Raw genomic sequence first — 16,028 nt, forward strand, 5'->3', positions numbered from 1 at the left:
CTCTAACACGTAGAGGTGACATGGATACATGGTTTGAGTCTTGCCGCGGCTCTAATGTTATTTGGCAAGGCATTAATCTACATTTGCCAGTCTATACCCAGGTGATGTAAATGGGTACTTGGTAAGATGAAATTCCTTGATTGCCAGAGCACTAGCCTATTAGGGTAGGTTGACTAATGCCAGCTAACTAATAGGACATCGCTTACAAACATTAGTATAAAGTGCTATATCAATGTCAATACTATTATTATTATTATCATTATATTTTTACTTCTGCAAGCACGGATATCTTTAGAAGCAGCTGACGTGGGCAAAGCGCTAGTGCTACATTAAAAATTTATAAAGGCAAAGAAAATACAGTCAACCCTGTCTATAGCGACAGCCCGAGAGAAACACAAAACGTGGTCTTTATAGACAGGTTCCTTTAGTACATGTTTCAATGAGAAACCATTTTCAAGGAAAACAAAATAGGTGGTCTTTGTATTTAGGTTACTATTACCGAATTATGTTTAAATCATTGAATTACTTTTCAATGCCCTCTTAAGCATCTAAATGGGACCCCTGATTTCTCTGAATCGGAGATCAGCCTTGAGGGTGAGGACAGCTGTGGAATCTGCTTGGAGAGTCTAGCGCCCTCTGGTGATGAAGGTGAAGAGAAGGGGACTGCCCTGCATGGATGTAGCCATTTGTTCTGCAATGCATGCTGGGTACATCATGTAACCAGCAGGGTGCTGATGGGCGAGACCATCATCCATTGTCCAGTAAGTAATCTTTTTGTGCATGACTTTGGCTATTGAAGGGGAATCATAACATTTACAGCAAGTTTCTTGGAGTATGCGTGGACAAATCATCGAAAAATGTTATTTAACAATTTGAGAAACGTGGTGAAAGTAATGTGACGAAAATGTGTCTTTCGAAAAGAAGGAAAATGTATTACTTTTCTTTAATAGATCAGACCAGGTAATGAAACTCCCCAGTGAAGCAGGACTACAGTATTTCATTGAGAGCTGCAGTCTTCGTTTGTATGTCTTTGATTCTTAAAAAGGCATCACTACCTTTACCTGTGTAGTTCCTCGATCGTCATGATTTGATGAGGCTAAAGCTTAAAGGGATCCGGTAACTTTGTCTCAGATTCTGAAACAAAATCCTGGATTTAGCTCATGCTGCAATGATAATTATAAACCTTTAGGTCAATCAGGAACTCCTTGACTTTTACAAGCCGACAGCCTGTCTGATTATCAAGATGTTTATGATTTGAAATCGAAACCAACTTTCACGTTTGCCAAACGGTTTTCATTACACTACAGTCTATAGGGGAAAACAAGTATGGTAAAACCAGTCACTCAAAGATTTTTACTCTTTTTGAGTCACTTCTTGATCATTTTGAAGCGCAATTTTTTGATGGCTTCCATATTACACCATATCACAGACACTAGTGGCACGTAGGGCCATGCATCTCATATTTAACATTGTTAATGATGCCTTTAAGGTCCTTATGTCACTGTGAAACTGTGTGATGAGTGAAAATGAAGCAGTCTACAAGGACTTTTATCCAGTATGTAATATATTATATTCACTCCATCTTTTAGAACAGCATGTTGACAGTAGTTCATTTGTTAATGGTCATGTAAATGTAAATGCTAGATTTGTCAATGTTTCCCCCCATTTATTCTTGAAGGCATTCCAATGTGAATCCATGATTGACAAGACCACTCTACTGTCCGTCTTGCCTGATGCTCTCACCCACATCCATCTTACCCGTCTCCATGACAACCGCATCAACGGTCATCCCCAATGGAAATGGTGTCCCAATCCTAAATGCGGCCGGCTGGTCCAGGTCAAGGAGAAGGATCAGTCCAAGACCGGGTCCAAGACCGGTCTGGAATCAGGACCAGAGGCTTCTGAGAGGTTACTGGGGGTTCCTGTCCCCTGTGAGTGTGGTGTGATGTGGTGCTCCGAGTGCCAGAAGGCTGCTCACTGGCCGGCTACCTGTAAGGAAGCAGAGCAGCACATCCAGCATATAAAAGACACTGGTGAATAATACATGTTTAGGTCTACCATGCTTTCTGGTTTTGTGTTAGTCAAAAGATGCATGGCCCTTTGTGAATTGGTAGCTTCATCAATTTTAAATATATTTTAAATCTATCTTTTGCTCTAAATCCTTGGAAATAGAGGATAAATAGTCTAGTTTTCTTGGCAATACAATTAAAAGTGAGGAGCAAATAGACCAAAATTATATGTTACGCTTCTAAAAAAATGACCAGGGTTGCAGTCAAGTTACGCCATAACAGTAATGTCCATTCTCCACCAAGGTAGTATAGCTTATAGGAAGACCAGTGTGTTGGTTCAGTCAGTAGAGCATCCGCCTCACAACCGGGAGGTCGTGGGTTCAAACCCCGGCCGCGTCATATACCAAAAGACGTTAAAAGATGGGAGTTGCTGCTACCTTGTTTGGCGTTCAACATTAAAGGGATAGAGCAACATCGATCTGGCGCTGCTCAGTACGTGGCTGCCGGGCAAAAAGAATTTCCATTTTGGGTTTAATAAAAAATTTGGAGTGGACTTTAAAAGATTATTATGCCTTCGTTACGAAGTAGCCGGAGGCATTATGTTTTCGGGTTGTCCGTCCGTCCGTCCGTACGTCCCGTTCTCGTGATCGCGTTATCTGAAGAACCAATTGATGGATTCCTGCCAAACTTTGGTCATGTATGTATCTTGCAGAGCCGATAAACTGATTAGATTTTGAGGTCACGAGGTCAAAGGTCAAAGGTCACAGGGCTCATTATGTATGCAAAAACAGCTCGTGATCGCGTTATCTCAAGAACCGATTGATGGATTCCTGCCAAACTTTGGTCATGTATGTATCTTGCAGAGCCGATGAACTGATTAGATTTTGGGGTCACGAGGTCAAAGGTCAAAGGTCACAAGGCTCATTATGTATGCAAAAACAGCTCGTGATCGCGTTATCTCAAGAACCGATTGATGGATTCCTGCCAAACTTAGGTCATGTATGTTACTTGCAGAGCCGATGAACTGATTAGATTTTGGGGTCACGAGGTCAAAGGTCAAAGGTCATGCGGCTCATTATGTATGCAAAAAATAGCTTGTGAACGCATTATCATTAGAACAGATAGATGGATTCCTGCCAAACTTAGATCATGTATGTATCTTGCAGAGCCAATGAACTGAGTACATTTTAGGGTCATGAGGTCAAAGATCAAAGGGTCATATATGTATATGAGAAATTGCTTTTTGGTTTGTAAACTTGCTCTATGACGGAGGCATCATTTTCGACTGCGCGCAGTCGAAGTTCCATCTAGTTATTATTATTATTATTATTATTTATGTATTTCTTGTATGCTCTCAGCACCTTAGGGCATCTCAGCTAAAGCAATGCCATCATAATTACATTACTACACATGTATATAGGTACCTTGAGCATCCCCTGGGATAGATTAGTGCACAGTTTAAAAGAGTCCACATATTTCTTTATTTCTTGTAGGTGTTGATAATGAAAAATCCGAGAGAATCACATCCGTAAAGGTCAAACGGTGCCCTTCCTGTCGTAACCCCATGGAGAAGAAAGGCGGCTGCAATTCGATGTACTGTATCTGTGGCTTCAACTTCTGTTGGGAATGCTTAGCGGCATGGCAGGACCATGACCTCTCTCTTTGGAATTTTAAGTGCCCTCAGAAGCAGGAGAATCTCGAGGTAGGTTTCTTTGAAAGATGATATTACTGCAAACGCTGCTTTTTTTGCGCGTTAAATTTTTCACGCTGAGCGACCCCAAAACATAATCGCTGGTCCTTAAATTTGCGTTGCACCAAATTCAGCCCGTTCAAATCACGCGTAAGAAGTCTTGTTTATATTTTAGCGGGTTCAAAAATTTGCGGACACCGACTTTAGCGCGAAATCCGTGAAAATTAATGTACCGCAAATATTTCCACGTTTACAGTGCCTCATTATCAACGGGGTCATACACGATTGTTAATCAAGTATAAAGATTACCCCTTTTTGCTTAAAACAGGTACAAATTGAACATGAATATACCCCAAAACAAATACATGTAGTATCCCATTTTGCAGACTTTGCTTCATGTCATTTAAGTCGAAGCTAGGTTTCTCTTTGAAATATGTGACTCTGTTTCGTGAACTTTCTTGCTCTTTAAAACAAAAAGTGCCTTTTATAAATTCAAATCTGCAAACATCTCTGTAAAACACCCTTTTTGCTAAATTTCTATCCTTTGTACATAAAGTTAACATGAACTTATACCATCATGCTTTTACGGTTCAATGACACATGCTCCTGCGATAACTACTCTGCAGCAATGTCCTACATGAACCAAATTACTCCTAACTGAAACCCAAGTTTAAGCACTATACCTGACCCTAACCCTTAGCCTGAAGTTTTGACAAAATATAGCCTGTGGCAGATGTTGCCAGAGCGAATGTTGGGGCATCATTTTTATTTCCACAGTGGGTTAGGACGTATCCCGTCCATCATTAGAAGAAAAAAAAATGAGAAAAGCTTTATCGGCTAAATTTTTACATGATTACCAGAAATTATTGTATTATGGGAGGCATATATCCAAATGAAAATAACATAAAGCAATCTCAAATGGTCCAACTGTAAATTCACTGACTAAACACGTCTGCGATTGAATTGGGGAGATTATTCCAGAAACGACGAAATGTATATCAGCAAGAGTATCAACTCGTGATCAAATACAAGGACATGTTCCATTTGACGTCATAGCCAAACGTCATAAAAGGTAAAGACCAGTATTGGAAACGCCCCAATTTCAAAAAAATAAATGGAAGCTCTTATTACCAATCGTGTGAAAGAGTATGTTTTGACTAATACATGATGATAACAAATTTGCCAGGAAATCGCTACTAATTGATATATTTGGTAAATGAATTTATCTATTGGTGTGTGAGAGATAAACGCACGTGTCGCGCACGTGTGCGTAGTCCCATATACATCTTTCTGTGTAAAGTGCTCGTAACTTTACGAAGACTGGGCCAAATTTCTTATCATTTTGATGATTCCAGAACCTTGCAGTTCACACCAATACTTATATGCTAGATGATCAACCTTTTCTGATCGATTCCACAACGTTTCTTTCACAATGCAATCACATAGCCATAACTGGCCTTTATCTTTAAGCTGTCCCTTTGGAAATAATATTTAATTTTGTATTTCTTTTAGACTGTGTTACTGTCATCAAGGAGAAATCAATCCGTCTTCTTCACTGAGCTTGCCATTGAGAATCATAAGATGAGGAGTCATAAGGTCATCGTGAAGCACCACCAGCAAGCTGAGGAGCTCGCACGGAGAATGGTAGGTAGTCTAGTTTGTGAATCATAAGATCATCACCAAGCACCACCAGCGAGCTGAGGAGCTCGCACGGAGAATGGTAGGTAGTCTAGTTTGAGAATCATAAGATCATCACCAAGCACCACCAGCGAGCTGAGAAGCTCGCACGGAGAATGGTAGGTAGTCTAGTTTGAGAATCATAAGATCATCACGAAGCACCACCAGCGAGCTGAGAAGCTCGCACGGAGAATGGTAGGTAGTCTAGTTTGAGAATCATAAGATCATCACAAAGCACCATCAGCAAGCTCAGAAGCTCGCACGGAGAATGGTAGGTAGTCTAGTTTGAGAATCATAAGATCATCACAAAGCACCATCAGCAAGCTCAGAAGCTCGCACGGAGAATGGTAGGTAGTCTAGTTTGAGAATCATAAGATCATCACAAAGCACCATCAGCAAGCTCAGAAGCTCGCACGGAGAATGGTAGGTAGTCTAGTTTGAGAATCATAAGATCATCACGAAGCACCACCAGCAAGCTCAGAAACTCGCACGGAGAATGGTAGGTAGTCTAGTTTGAGAATCATAAGATCATCACGAAGCACTATCAGCAAGCTGAGAAGCTTGCACGGAGAATGGTAGGTAGTCTAGTTTGAGAATCATAAGATCATCACGAAGCACCACCAGCAAGCTCAGAAGCTCGCACGGAGAATGGTAGGTAGTCTAGTTTGTGCTCTTCGTTTTGAAGAAGAGAAGTTTCTTGCCTTAAATCCAACAGTTTTTATTAGGGCAAAGATTTTTCAAGTGCTTACAGCAAAAATTAAGAATAAAAATCCTTATAGCCCTTCCAAGACAACATGAAAATAGTTTAAAGTAAATAACAAGGTGCATTGCCTTTGAAAAGCTTTACAGCTCAAAGAAATATCTTGGTGAAAAGTTGGGAGTACGTCACAATTAAGTAAACAAAATGCACTTTACTGAAAATGCGGAGAATCACCTGCAAAGTAACCAACATATTCCTGCAGGTATTTAGCCCGATAGTAAGGGATGGAACTTGAGCTAGGGACCGGCTACCCATTGGAGAAGGGTGGGTGAAGGATGAAGAGGGAGAGTGTGAGAGAGAGAGAATGCAGAGTAGAGGAATAGAGAGAACACAAATACTGTGAGATACAGGTTAGCGCTCTGTATAAGGGGCCTCTCGCATAAAAGATATAATTGCCACAAGCCTTATATAATCATATATTTTAGGGTAGGGATACCCTGGTTTCATGCTATAGGATTTTTCCTATGTAAGAATCTCAATGTACCACTATATCTTTGATCACTCAGGGGCTGATCAAAGAATTTGAAAGGAGAACATGATTTCTTCTACCCATTGGGTCTTAACAGTTGTGGGGGGGGGGGGGGTGGAGGCGGCACAGGCCAGTTGATGTGGTCCCACCCCATGATCTGCCAGTAGCCATTATCATAGTTCATCTCAACGTTGTCTTCCTGCAGTTCTTTGTACCCGAGACTGCTTCTCAACTGCCTGATGATGATCTACTCCCACAAAGTACCTGGGATCATCAAGATACAATTCCTTGGAGCTATTCCTTCAGCCAGACTGACCAATCACGGCTGACTACATTGGTTGCTACGGCAACCAAGATGGCCGCCTTTGCAGCAGAGGTAAGCAAGGCATGCCCCTTTATTATTATTGATGATAATCATGATAATACAATATATTGATAGTCAACCTGTTTGAAACCACTCCTATATACTACCCATTCTCTCCAACCGGCGCTATAGTTCTCCTTAGAGCTATAAGCTAAGAAAGATAACGAACAGACTTTTTTAAGACTACCAAAACTCCTTTTCAGGAATACACACACTCAATAAAGAAAGATTACTGAGAGTCCTTTCCAGGTCTCCCCAATATATCCTCCCCCCCCCCCCCTCCCTCTCACACATGGTGCAACCGCAAGCCTACTGTACATCTACATCACCATGCAAGCCAATACAAATATAAAGCAGCATCTAAAATCTAGCATGTTCTCTATGATTAAACTGCTACTGGTATATATATACTTCAGCATTCACATACACTGTAAAATTATTTACAGAACAACACTGTTGTAAGGTATAAAAGTGATGATAATGGGTTTGAAATTATTCTAGAGATGGGTTTTCATAATGAGCCTCGTATTTTTACTTCCATCTGGACCTATTTTTGCAAGTTCAAAACTGTACTACATGTTTTACATGCAGGGAAAAAAAAGTATTTTTTTGGGGTCCACGTTTTGTCTTGTTTTTACTTTGATAACCTCTTCGACCCATAGCATTTTATAGTTTCCGAATGAATCATATTTTCCTCCTCAAATTGGCAGCGTTTATATGTCGCAGGTTTTTTACCACTCGTAGTTTAGAGAAGAAAAAAAAGGGTGTTTATTAAATGAAACAGTGTGAATGAATTTTTGGTTTGAATCAACCAGAAATGTTTAATTTTTACCAGAAAATGATGACTCAAAATTTTGCTCTGCATTGCCAATTTAAAGACTTCAATGATTATTTTCAAATAAATTACTCTCGTGAATCACAGTGTGGTTCACAAGAGTAATAAGAAAATAAGCGTTTCCCTTACCGAACTGAAGGCCTTCGCTAAGCAGTCGCATAAGCAGTCACAAGCAGTCGATATAAGCAGTCGCAAGCCTTCATTTGCAACATGCATGTCAATGTATTGCTGCAAGCCTTCGAAGGCTTGTAAGCAGTCGATAGGCCTTCCCACAGCCAAGTTAATATGCAAATTAGCTTCGACTGCTTATAATGAAGCTCTAAATAAGCAGTCGACTGCTTATAATGAAGCTCTAAATAAGCAGTCGACTGCTTATAATAAAGCTCTAAATAAGCAGTCGACTGCTTATAATGAAGCTCTATATAAGCAGTCGTGTTTAAACCTTCCTAAGCCTTCGAAGGCTTATAAGCAGTCCGTAGGCCTTCCCACAGCCAAGTTAATATGCAAATTAGCTAAGCCTTCATCATTGACTGCTTATACCTTCGTCGTTGAATCACCTAAACCTTCGTTGTCGACTGCTTATCCCCTAAACCTTCGAGCGTTGTCCACTGGGTACAAACCTTCGACTGCCTATATTACCTAAACCTTCCGTCATCAACTGCAGCTGCGCTAATTTGCTCAAATATATTTGTGAACAAGTATTTACAAAATCAATGACCATGCAATTTCCTAATCTGTACAGAAAGCAAACTCAATTTCGTATTGTGTAATTGTATTACTCACCTTCTGGACAAAATGAAGATGTTTAAAGTAGCTCCAGCAGCTAGCAGCAGGCGCGGATCCAGGATTTCTTAGGGGAGGGGGCCCAACTTTTTTTTTATTTGCTCCCGAAAATTTGAAAATCGCGCCGGCCGAAAAGTCGCTCAGGGGGGGGGGGGGGGGGGGAGGGGGGGGGGGGGGGGGGGGGGAGGGGGGTGGGGGGGGGGGTACAGAGCACATTTTTTTTTTTTTTTTTTTTTTTTTGCTCCCGAAAATTTGAAAAACGCGCCGGCCAAAAATTCGCTCAGTGGGGGGGGGGTAGTGAGCACATTTTTTTTTTTTTTTGATCCTCAAAAAAATTTCAATTTGCACCCCCCCTTGAGCGCCAGGGGGGGGCCCAACCCCCCAAAAAGGTAAAAATCACGTGATTTTACATGATTTTTTTTCTCAAGGGGGGGGGGGGGGCCAGGGCCCCCCGGGCCCCCCCCCCCCTGGATCCGCCACTGGCTAGCAGTCCAGTGCAAAGCAAAGTTGATCGTATTTCTCCAACACAAGAGTGCTTGTGTGGGACTGTAATCTTGGTAACAAAATTCGATCCTTTCTCATTTTGTTAAATTCTTGCTCTAGAATACTCTCAAAATTCTTCTTTCCTGGTGTAAATAATCTACCCCTTATTCCCTATACTGTGGGTTTTACAGGAAGACAAATCTGGCGAAATTGCAAAGTAATGATTGAAATATGCGCCGTTCAGCTCAGCTCAGAGTCTCAGTGAAGATTTGAATTTGAAAATTACCGGTTGGCCTATTCGCCTTCTACCACTAGATGGCAGCACACATTTGGAAAAATGAAGGCCTTCGCGGTCTTCTTTAAAAGTGACTGCTTATCTTTGAAGGCTTATTTTCAGCGACTGCTTATCTTGAAGGCTTATTTTCTACTGACTGCTTAATAAGCAGTCAACATTTTTGGACTGCTTATATGAAAGTCTTTGAAGGCTTAGCTCTCGCAAACTAATGAGCAGTCGAAGACTAAAACAAGCCTTCGAAGGCTTATGAAGTCTTTGAAGGCTTTGTGAAGGCTTAGCGAAGGCTTATCGAAGGCTTATTAAGCAGTTTTCTTTGGTAAGGGTTACCACACAATGGACTGCAACAGAAATGGACTCTAATTTCCCAGTGATTGTTGTACTTTCGACTCATGTACCATTTGTAATTTAGAGCATTCTAGATCAAAAGATAAAAATTATTTAAAAAATCTTTTAATTGTGAAAAGGTGACACTAAACCAAATGGTTTAATCCCGTTTAGGTCCGCATGCTTCTAGAGTATGTGAGCATCCTCATCGGACTAATGCCAAGGAAACAAAGGATGAAGAAGGGCTGGAAGATCATGATCCTCAGACTCATGTTCATTGCAAACAGGATGGAAGAAGTAAGTAGAACCCAGCCAGGTCCTAGTCTATCAAACGGTCTTGGTCCGGGGGTGGCGTCGCTCAATGTTGACTTTGTGTACTTTGTCTTAGAAAGAAGGGCTGATTTATGGGAATTTTTGCCAAACTTTTAATGTTCAGAGATTTAAGATTTTACTAATATTTTATCCCATATGCATATCTGTGTTTATGCTTTTTGGTGATATGCAGGGCTCAAATTAATTTTTTGTCCACGGGGGCTCTTCCCCCCCAAAAAGAGCCCCCATGAGCCTTCTCACAGGGGCTCTTTTAGTACTGACGGGGGCTCTTGTTTATACAAATATCCATACAAGCTACATAGCTGTTACTGACTTTCATCCCCTGATGACATTCTCTCTCGATTTTTTTCCCGTTCTGCACATTATTTCCTCCTCATTATTCGGAGCAACCTTTACATTCTTTCTTTACTGAGCCACGTAGCGGCGAGGGCGATTTTGTGTGTGTGCTATTTTGGACAGATGCGGATCCATGGACCCCCCCCCCCCCCCCCCCCAGCCTCACGAACCGGTAAAAAATAGGATAGTAATGTACATTTTACCTTAAGAAATAAAATAGAAAACGCCCCCCCCCCTGACCTGCCAGTAACACAAATGCGGCATCAAAATATTTGTGCTTCTCTGACCGTAATTAAATGCCTAAAACCTCTGAACCCCCCCCCCCCCCACCAATTTACGCTCGCTACCCTCTACCTGATCGTAAATACTTTAGACCCCCATTTTGATAAACGTTCCGCGGGGCCTGTGTATAATATATAGGCATACAACACTGATCTTTATGATGTCTTTAACGTGGCTTATCTTCTTCTCCCCTTTCAAACGAGAAAGAAAACAAGGTCATTAAAAGGGATTAAGCGACAAATAATGATTGTGATTCAAATTGTGCGAATATTTGTTTGAATAAGCACTGCTATTCACCCGAATCTTCTTTGTAAAAACGACTTTTACAAATCTCTGCCATGCTTACTGAGTTGAGACGTTCCATTCAATGTAAAATACTCATTAAAGAATACATTTCTCCTAATCTGAAAGTGATCTTACAACACACTAGTGGCAGATTTGCATGGCTGTGATTTGTAAAAGTCGTTTTTTAAAGAAGATTCTGGTGAAAAGCATTGCTTATTCAAAAAAATCCTTGCAACAATTTGAATCACAATGATTATTTGTCGTATGATCCTTTTATTAAATAACCTTGTTTTCTTTTTTGTTTGCAGGGGGAGAAGAAGCTATGTCACGTTAAGAAATCATAGAGATCAGTTGTATTATGCGTATATACATATGATACCAGAACAAAATATTGATTATCAGAATGTCATTTTGGAATACCTCTATACAAATACTTTAGCTCGTATCAGTATTAGTATGAGCCAATATAAAGCTATTATTCTTTATTCAGTTCAGTATAATGATTTTCCTCAAGTATAGTTTTGCTATTTTTTTAGGGTTGAGACGCTAAGAAATGGTTTCAAATGTACATTACACAAACCCTGATCCATTGCAAAATGATGGTGGTTCCCTCTCTCTCTCTTTATTTTAATCATGCATTATCAACTACATTATAAAGCAGCAACCAAAAACTTAGGGTTATCTGAGATAGGTGAAAGTAAGAGTTAAAAAGAAAGTCATGCTAATACGGCGCTTCACCCCCCCCCCCCCCCTTGAAAAAATAAAATAGATTAGTAGTCCTCCTCTCCAGCATCCCCCCGCTTTAATATTCACTGGCCGGCTGAGTCGGCCAAAAATGTTCCCAAAAAACTGGACCCCCCGAAACAAATATATGTGCATTTATCCAGCCCCCTCACATGTGACGTCCTTTTAAGCACTGGCAGTGCCTTAAAAGGAGGTCACACGTTGCAGTCCACATTCTCATCGTGCAAATCTAAAAGTCCCTAATATTGATTTACTGGTCGTGGTTCATTATTTGCTGGTCATTTAAAATTACCAGATTTTAGCGGGTTTACGCTTTCACAACGAAAAACTTCTCCATGACCATGTTTCTGCCCTTGCGCGATCGCCTCCAGCTCCAGCAGACATGGCGCGGCAGCGTGCACATGTACCTAATGGCGCAGTAGGCCTATAACCACTGCTGACGGCGGCACTGCACTGCAAGCTGAATCGGTAATAATTAATAGGCCTACTCATAGAACGGGAAGTTCCGTTTCATTGGTTTAAGGTTTGAAAATTGAAACTAATTTTATTCCTGTTCACCATTCTTGTTATAGCTCCTGGAGAGTCATCATGGCAAGTCAGCCGGGTTTGTATGGAGGAGTCTTATGGCACTGCTTCACCAGGGTCAACTCTGTCTGAGGGACATCACGAGGACAGTACCACTCCTGCACAAGGGACTTGAGAATGTCAAGGGTCAAGGGTAAAAGGACACTGTTGGAGGAGACAAGCACTGTTTCACCAGGGTCACCTCTGCCTGAGGGACATCACAAGGACAGTACCACTCCTGCACAAGGGACTTCAGAATGTCAAGGGTCAAGGGTCAAAGGACACCATTGGAGGAGACAAGCACTGCTTCACCAGGGTCACCTCTGCCTGAGGAACATCACAAGGACAGTACCACTCCTGCAAAGGGACTTCAGAATGTCAAGGGTCAAGGTTCAAAGGAAACCATTGAAGGAGACAAGCACTGCTTCACCAAGGTCACCTCTGCCTGAGGGACATCACAAGGACAGTACCACTCCTGCACAAGGGACTTCAGAATGTCAAGGGTCAAGGGTCAAAGGACACCATTGGAGGAGACAAGCACTGCTTCACCAGGGTCATCTCTGCCTGAGGAACACCACAAGGACAGTACCACTCCTGCACAAGGGACTTCAGTATGTCAAGGGTCAAGGGTCAAAGGACACCATTGGAGGAGACAAGCACTGATTCACCAGGGTCACCTCTGCCTGAGGGACATCACAAGGACAGTACCACTCCTGCATGAGGGACTTCAGAATGCCAAGGGTCAAGGGTCAAAGGACACCATTGGAGGAGACAAGCACTGATTCACCAGGGTCACCTCTGCCTGAGGAACACCACAAGGACAGTACCACTCCTGCACAAGGGACTTCAGTATGTCAAGGGTCAAGGGTCAAAGGACACCATTGGAGGAGACAAGCACTGATTCACCAGGGTCACCTCTGCCCGAGGGACATCACAAGGACAGTACCACTCCTGCATGAGGGACTTCAGAATGCCAAGGGTCAAGGGTCAAAGGACACCATTGGAGGAGACAAGCACTGATTCACCAGGGTCACCTCTGCCTGAGGGACATCACAAGGACAGTACCACTCCTGCACGAGGGACTTCAGAATGTCAACGGTCAAGGGTCAAAGGACACCATTGGAGGAGACAAGCACTGCTTCACCAGGGTCAACTCTGTCTGAGGGACATCACAAGGACAGTACCACTCCTGCACGAGGGACTTCAGAATGCCAAGGGTCAAGGGTCAAAGGACACCATTGGAGGAGACAAGCACTGCTTCACCAGGGTCAACTCTGTCTGAGGGACATCACAAGGACAGTACCACTCCTGCACAGGGACTTCAGAATGTCAAGGGTCAAAGGACACCATTGGAGGAGACAAGCACTGCTTCACCAGGGTCAACTCTGTCTGAGGGACATCACAAGGACAGTACCACTCCTGCATGAGGGACTTCAGAATGTCAAGGGTCAAGGGTCAAAGGACACCATTGGAGGAGACAAGCACTGCTTCACCAGGGTCAACTCTGTCTGAGGGACATCACAAGGACAGTACCACTCCTGCACAAGGGACTTCAGAATGTCAAGGGTCAAAGGACACCGTTGGAGGAGACAAGCAGAAGTCTGGACCATCATTGGTGTAAACAAAAGAGCATTTCAGAAGGAATTCAATGAGGACAGTACACAAAGAGAAATGCTTATCCTGATCCAAAGACTTTTGGAGATCAATTGATGAATTTCAAAGGACAATGTGCGAGCCATTACAAAAATTAATATTTTTTGTCAATCCATTTTGGAAGAACTTGAAAGAAAGTACTGTTCCTACATCTAGAACAGGGACTCTAGTAATGTCTTTAGGATGGAGGAGAAGTCTATAAAGACAACATCTTCTTGCCACCATGGAAATGGTTCAGTGAGGACACCATGAAGACAGAGCCATTCTTTTGCCAGAGACTTAAGGATATCATGGGTCAAAGGTCGATGATTGAGTAATGTATAAAGCACATGTATAGACTCTAGACTAATATTACGATGAACTGTTTCTTGTCAATAGAACTCAAAAGGAAAATCTGTTGCTTCTATGTGGCCTGACAATGTGTAGTCAAAATTCAATATGCTTATAAAGCAAATATGACACTTCCTTTTCAATTCTTGCCTGAAGGAGTACTTTAAACTATTTGCTGCAAAGACTGGATGTAGTAGGGTTGAACATGTGCAATCGGGATATGATGCACAAGTCTGTTCTTAAATTCATGTCTTTCAGTATTCTATATTTGTGTAGTTAAGAACTTACGTGTATGTGTTAAAAATGGACTTTAAATTACATGAAAGGTATTACAAAGTTTTGGTATGGGGTCATGAATTCGGTTCAAATAAACATATTTGAAGCAAATGCGATCGTACAATATTCAGTGATCATTGTCACGGTTGAAATCGAGACTAAAGTGATGAAATTGTAAATATTAGACTCTTTTCGTTTTATAGCTCCCTCTCAAGGTCAAGATATTAATTTAGCTATGAAACAATGTTTTTTGAATAAAATTGACCGATTAGCTATTCCTGTTTGAAAATTATATATCCCAACTACATATTCTGAGATTTTCATGATCGCAGCTACCGTTGTGTGGCCGTATTAGGCGCTATTTGAAAATTATTGAAATTTACCGGGTTTGATATTCAATTTTTCTCGGAAGCAAAAGTGTTTTAGGGGCTAATTTTTTTAGTGCATATAATACATCCACAGGGGCATCCAAATATTTCAAAATGGTAAAGAATCTTTATCCAGCCAATTTTCAAAAGTTCCCAAACCTTTGTACATGTATTACCTTTAACAAACTAGTTTTGATAAGTGTTAAGATTTTGCCAAGAACATGTGGTATGGAAATTATTAGTGTAATTGGTGATTGTATCAAAGAAACCCATTACATATTAGGCCCTGTCTACAGTCCAGCTATCCCTAAATGGTTAAAGCTGAGTTTCATTTTTGAACAATATCCTGATCACATATATAATTTGTTTTCACATATGTGATATAAGTCTTTTTTCCTTCAAAGTACATGCATCTTTATAGCTAATCTTGAGCTCTGGTATGGTAATCGTATTTTGAGAGAAAATTGCTATGATTTATTCTGGATTGTTTCCTGCAGTAGATTGGTTGTTTGCTCCAGTGAAACAAAAATAAATGCGGACAAACTTACTGGGAATCATCTTCGATGGCACGTCCCTGTTTTTCAGTACATTTTTGGCGAATTTAGGGCTGATTTTAACATTTTTGGGGGGGACGGGGGGGGGGGGGCACGTGCCTCCCCCCCCCCCCCCCCCCCCCCCCCCCCCCCTCTGGATCCGCCACTGATATTGGTATCAGTGTATGTGATAAACATTTCTTGTGAAAGTTTAATGACTGATCATCCAGCACTATAATGCAACTCTTTAAAAATATACACTGCAACAACTCTACATGTATATTTAAAACGAATCAGACACTGCACTTCAGATATGCAGATAGACCTATATCTTTATGTATGATATTTATTTTAATAAAATAAATTTTATTTTGCAAAAAATTATTTTTGTTTCTGGTTTTGATATGTTTTGTTAAAAACTGTATAACTTTCCTTAGGAGGCCATAGATCATTAATGTTGCCTTACAGCGTAAATAATAAATTTTACCCCAGGGTTGACGTGTCTTCAGTGGCATTTTAAATCAACTATGATTATTATTTTAATTTTAACCCATAGCAGTACAGTGTCTCCTCAGGGCGTTTCTTCTTCTTCTCCTTCTTCTTCTTCTCCTTCTTCTTCTCCTTCTTCTTCTTCT

At 41.3% G+C, this 16,028-nt stretch overlaps 1 protein-coding gene across 2 annotated transcripts in view; it reads left to right on the forward strand.

The window, feature by feature from the left end:
* Positions 1–13,673, forward strand: part of LOC100889560 — a 36,533-nt gene extending 22,860 nt beyond the window's left edge. Inside the window, exons 7-14 of one of the 2 annotated variants that reach the window (XM_030979081.1) lie at positions 546–761; positions 1,679–2,033; positions 3,503–3,711; positions 5,212–5,343; positions 6,811–6,981; positions 9,864–9,986; positions 12,242–12,623; positions 13,568–13,673. In XM_030979081.1, the coding sequence (XP_030834941.1) occupies positions 546–761; positions 1,679–2,033; positions 3,503–3,711; positions 5,212–5,343; positions 6,811–6,981; positions 9,864–9,986; positions 12,242–12,391 (1,356 nt within the window). In that variant the 3' untranslated portion in view covers positions 12,392–12,623; positions 13,568–13,673. The remainder of the gene's footprint in view (positions 1–545; positions 762–1,678; positions 2,034–3,502; positions 3,712–5,211; positions 5,344–6,810; positions 6,982–9,863; positions 9,987–12,241; positions 12,624–13,567) is intronic. The other variant, XM_030979082.1, reaches the window with a different exon arrangement.
* The last annotated feature ends 2,355 nt before the right edge of the window (positions 13,674–16,028 follow it).

The sequence above is a fragment of the Strongylocentrotus purpuratus genome, unplaced genomic scaffold, assembly GCF_000002235.5.
Source record: "Strongylocentrotus purpuratus isolate Spur 01 unplaced genomic scaffold, Spur_5.0 spur5_scaffold_10, whole genome shotgun sequence".
Taxonomy (NCBI): Eukaryota; Metazoa; Echinodermata; class Echinoidea; order Camarodonta; family Strongylocentrotidae; genus Strongylocentrotus; species Strongylocentrotus purpuratus.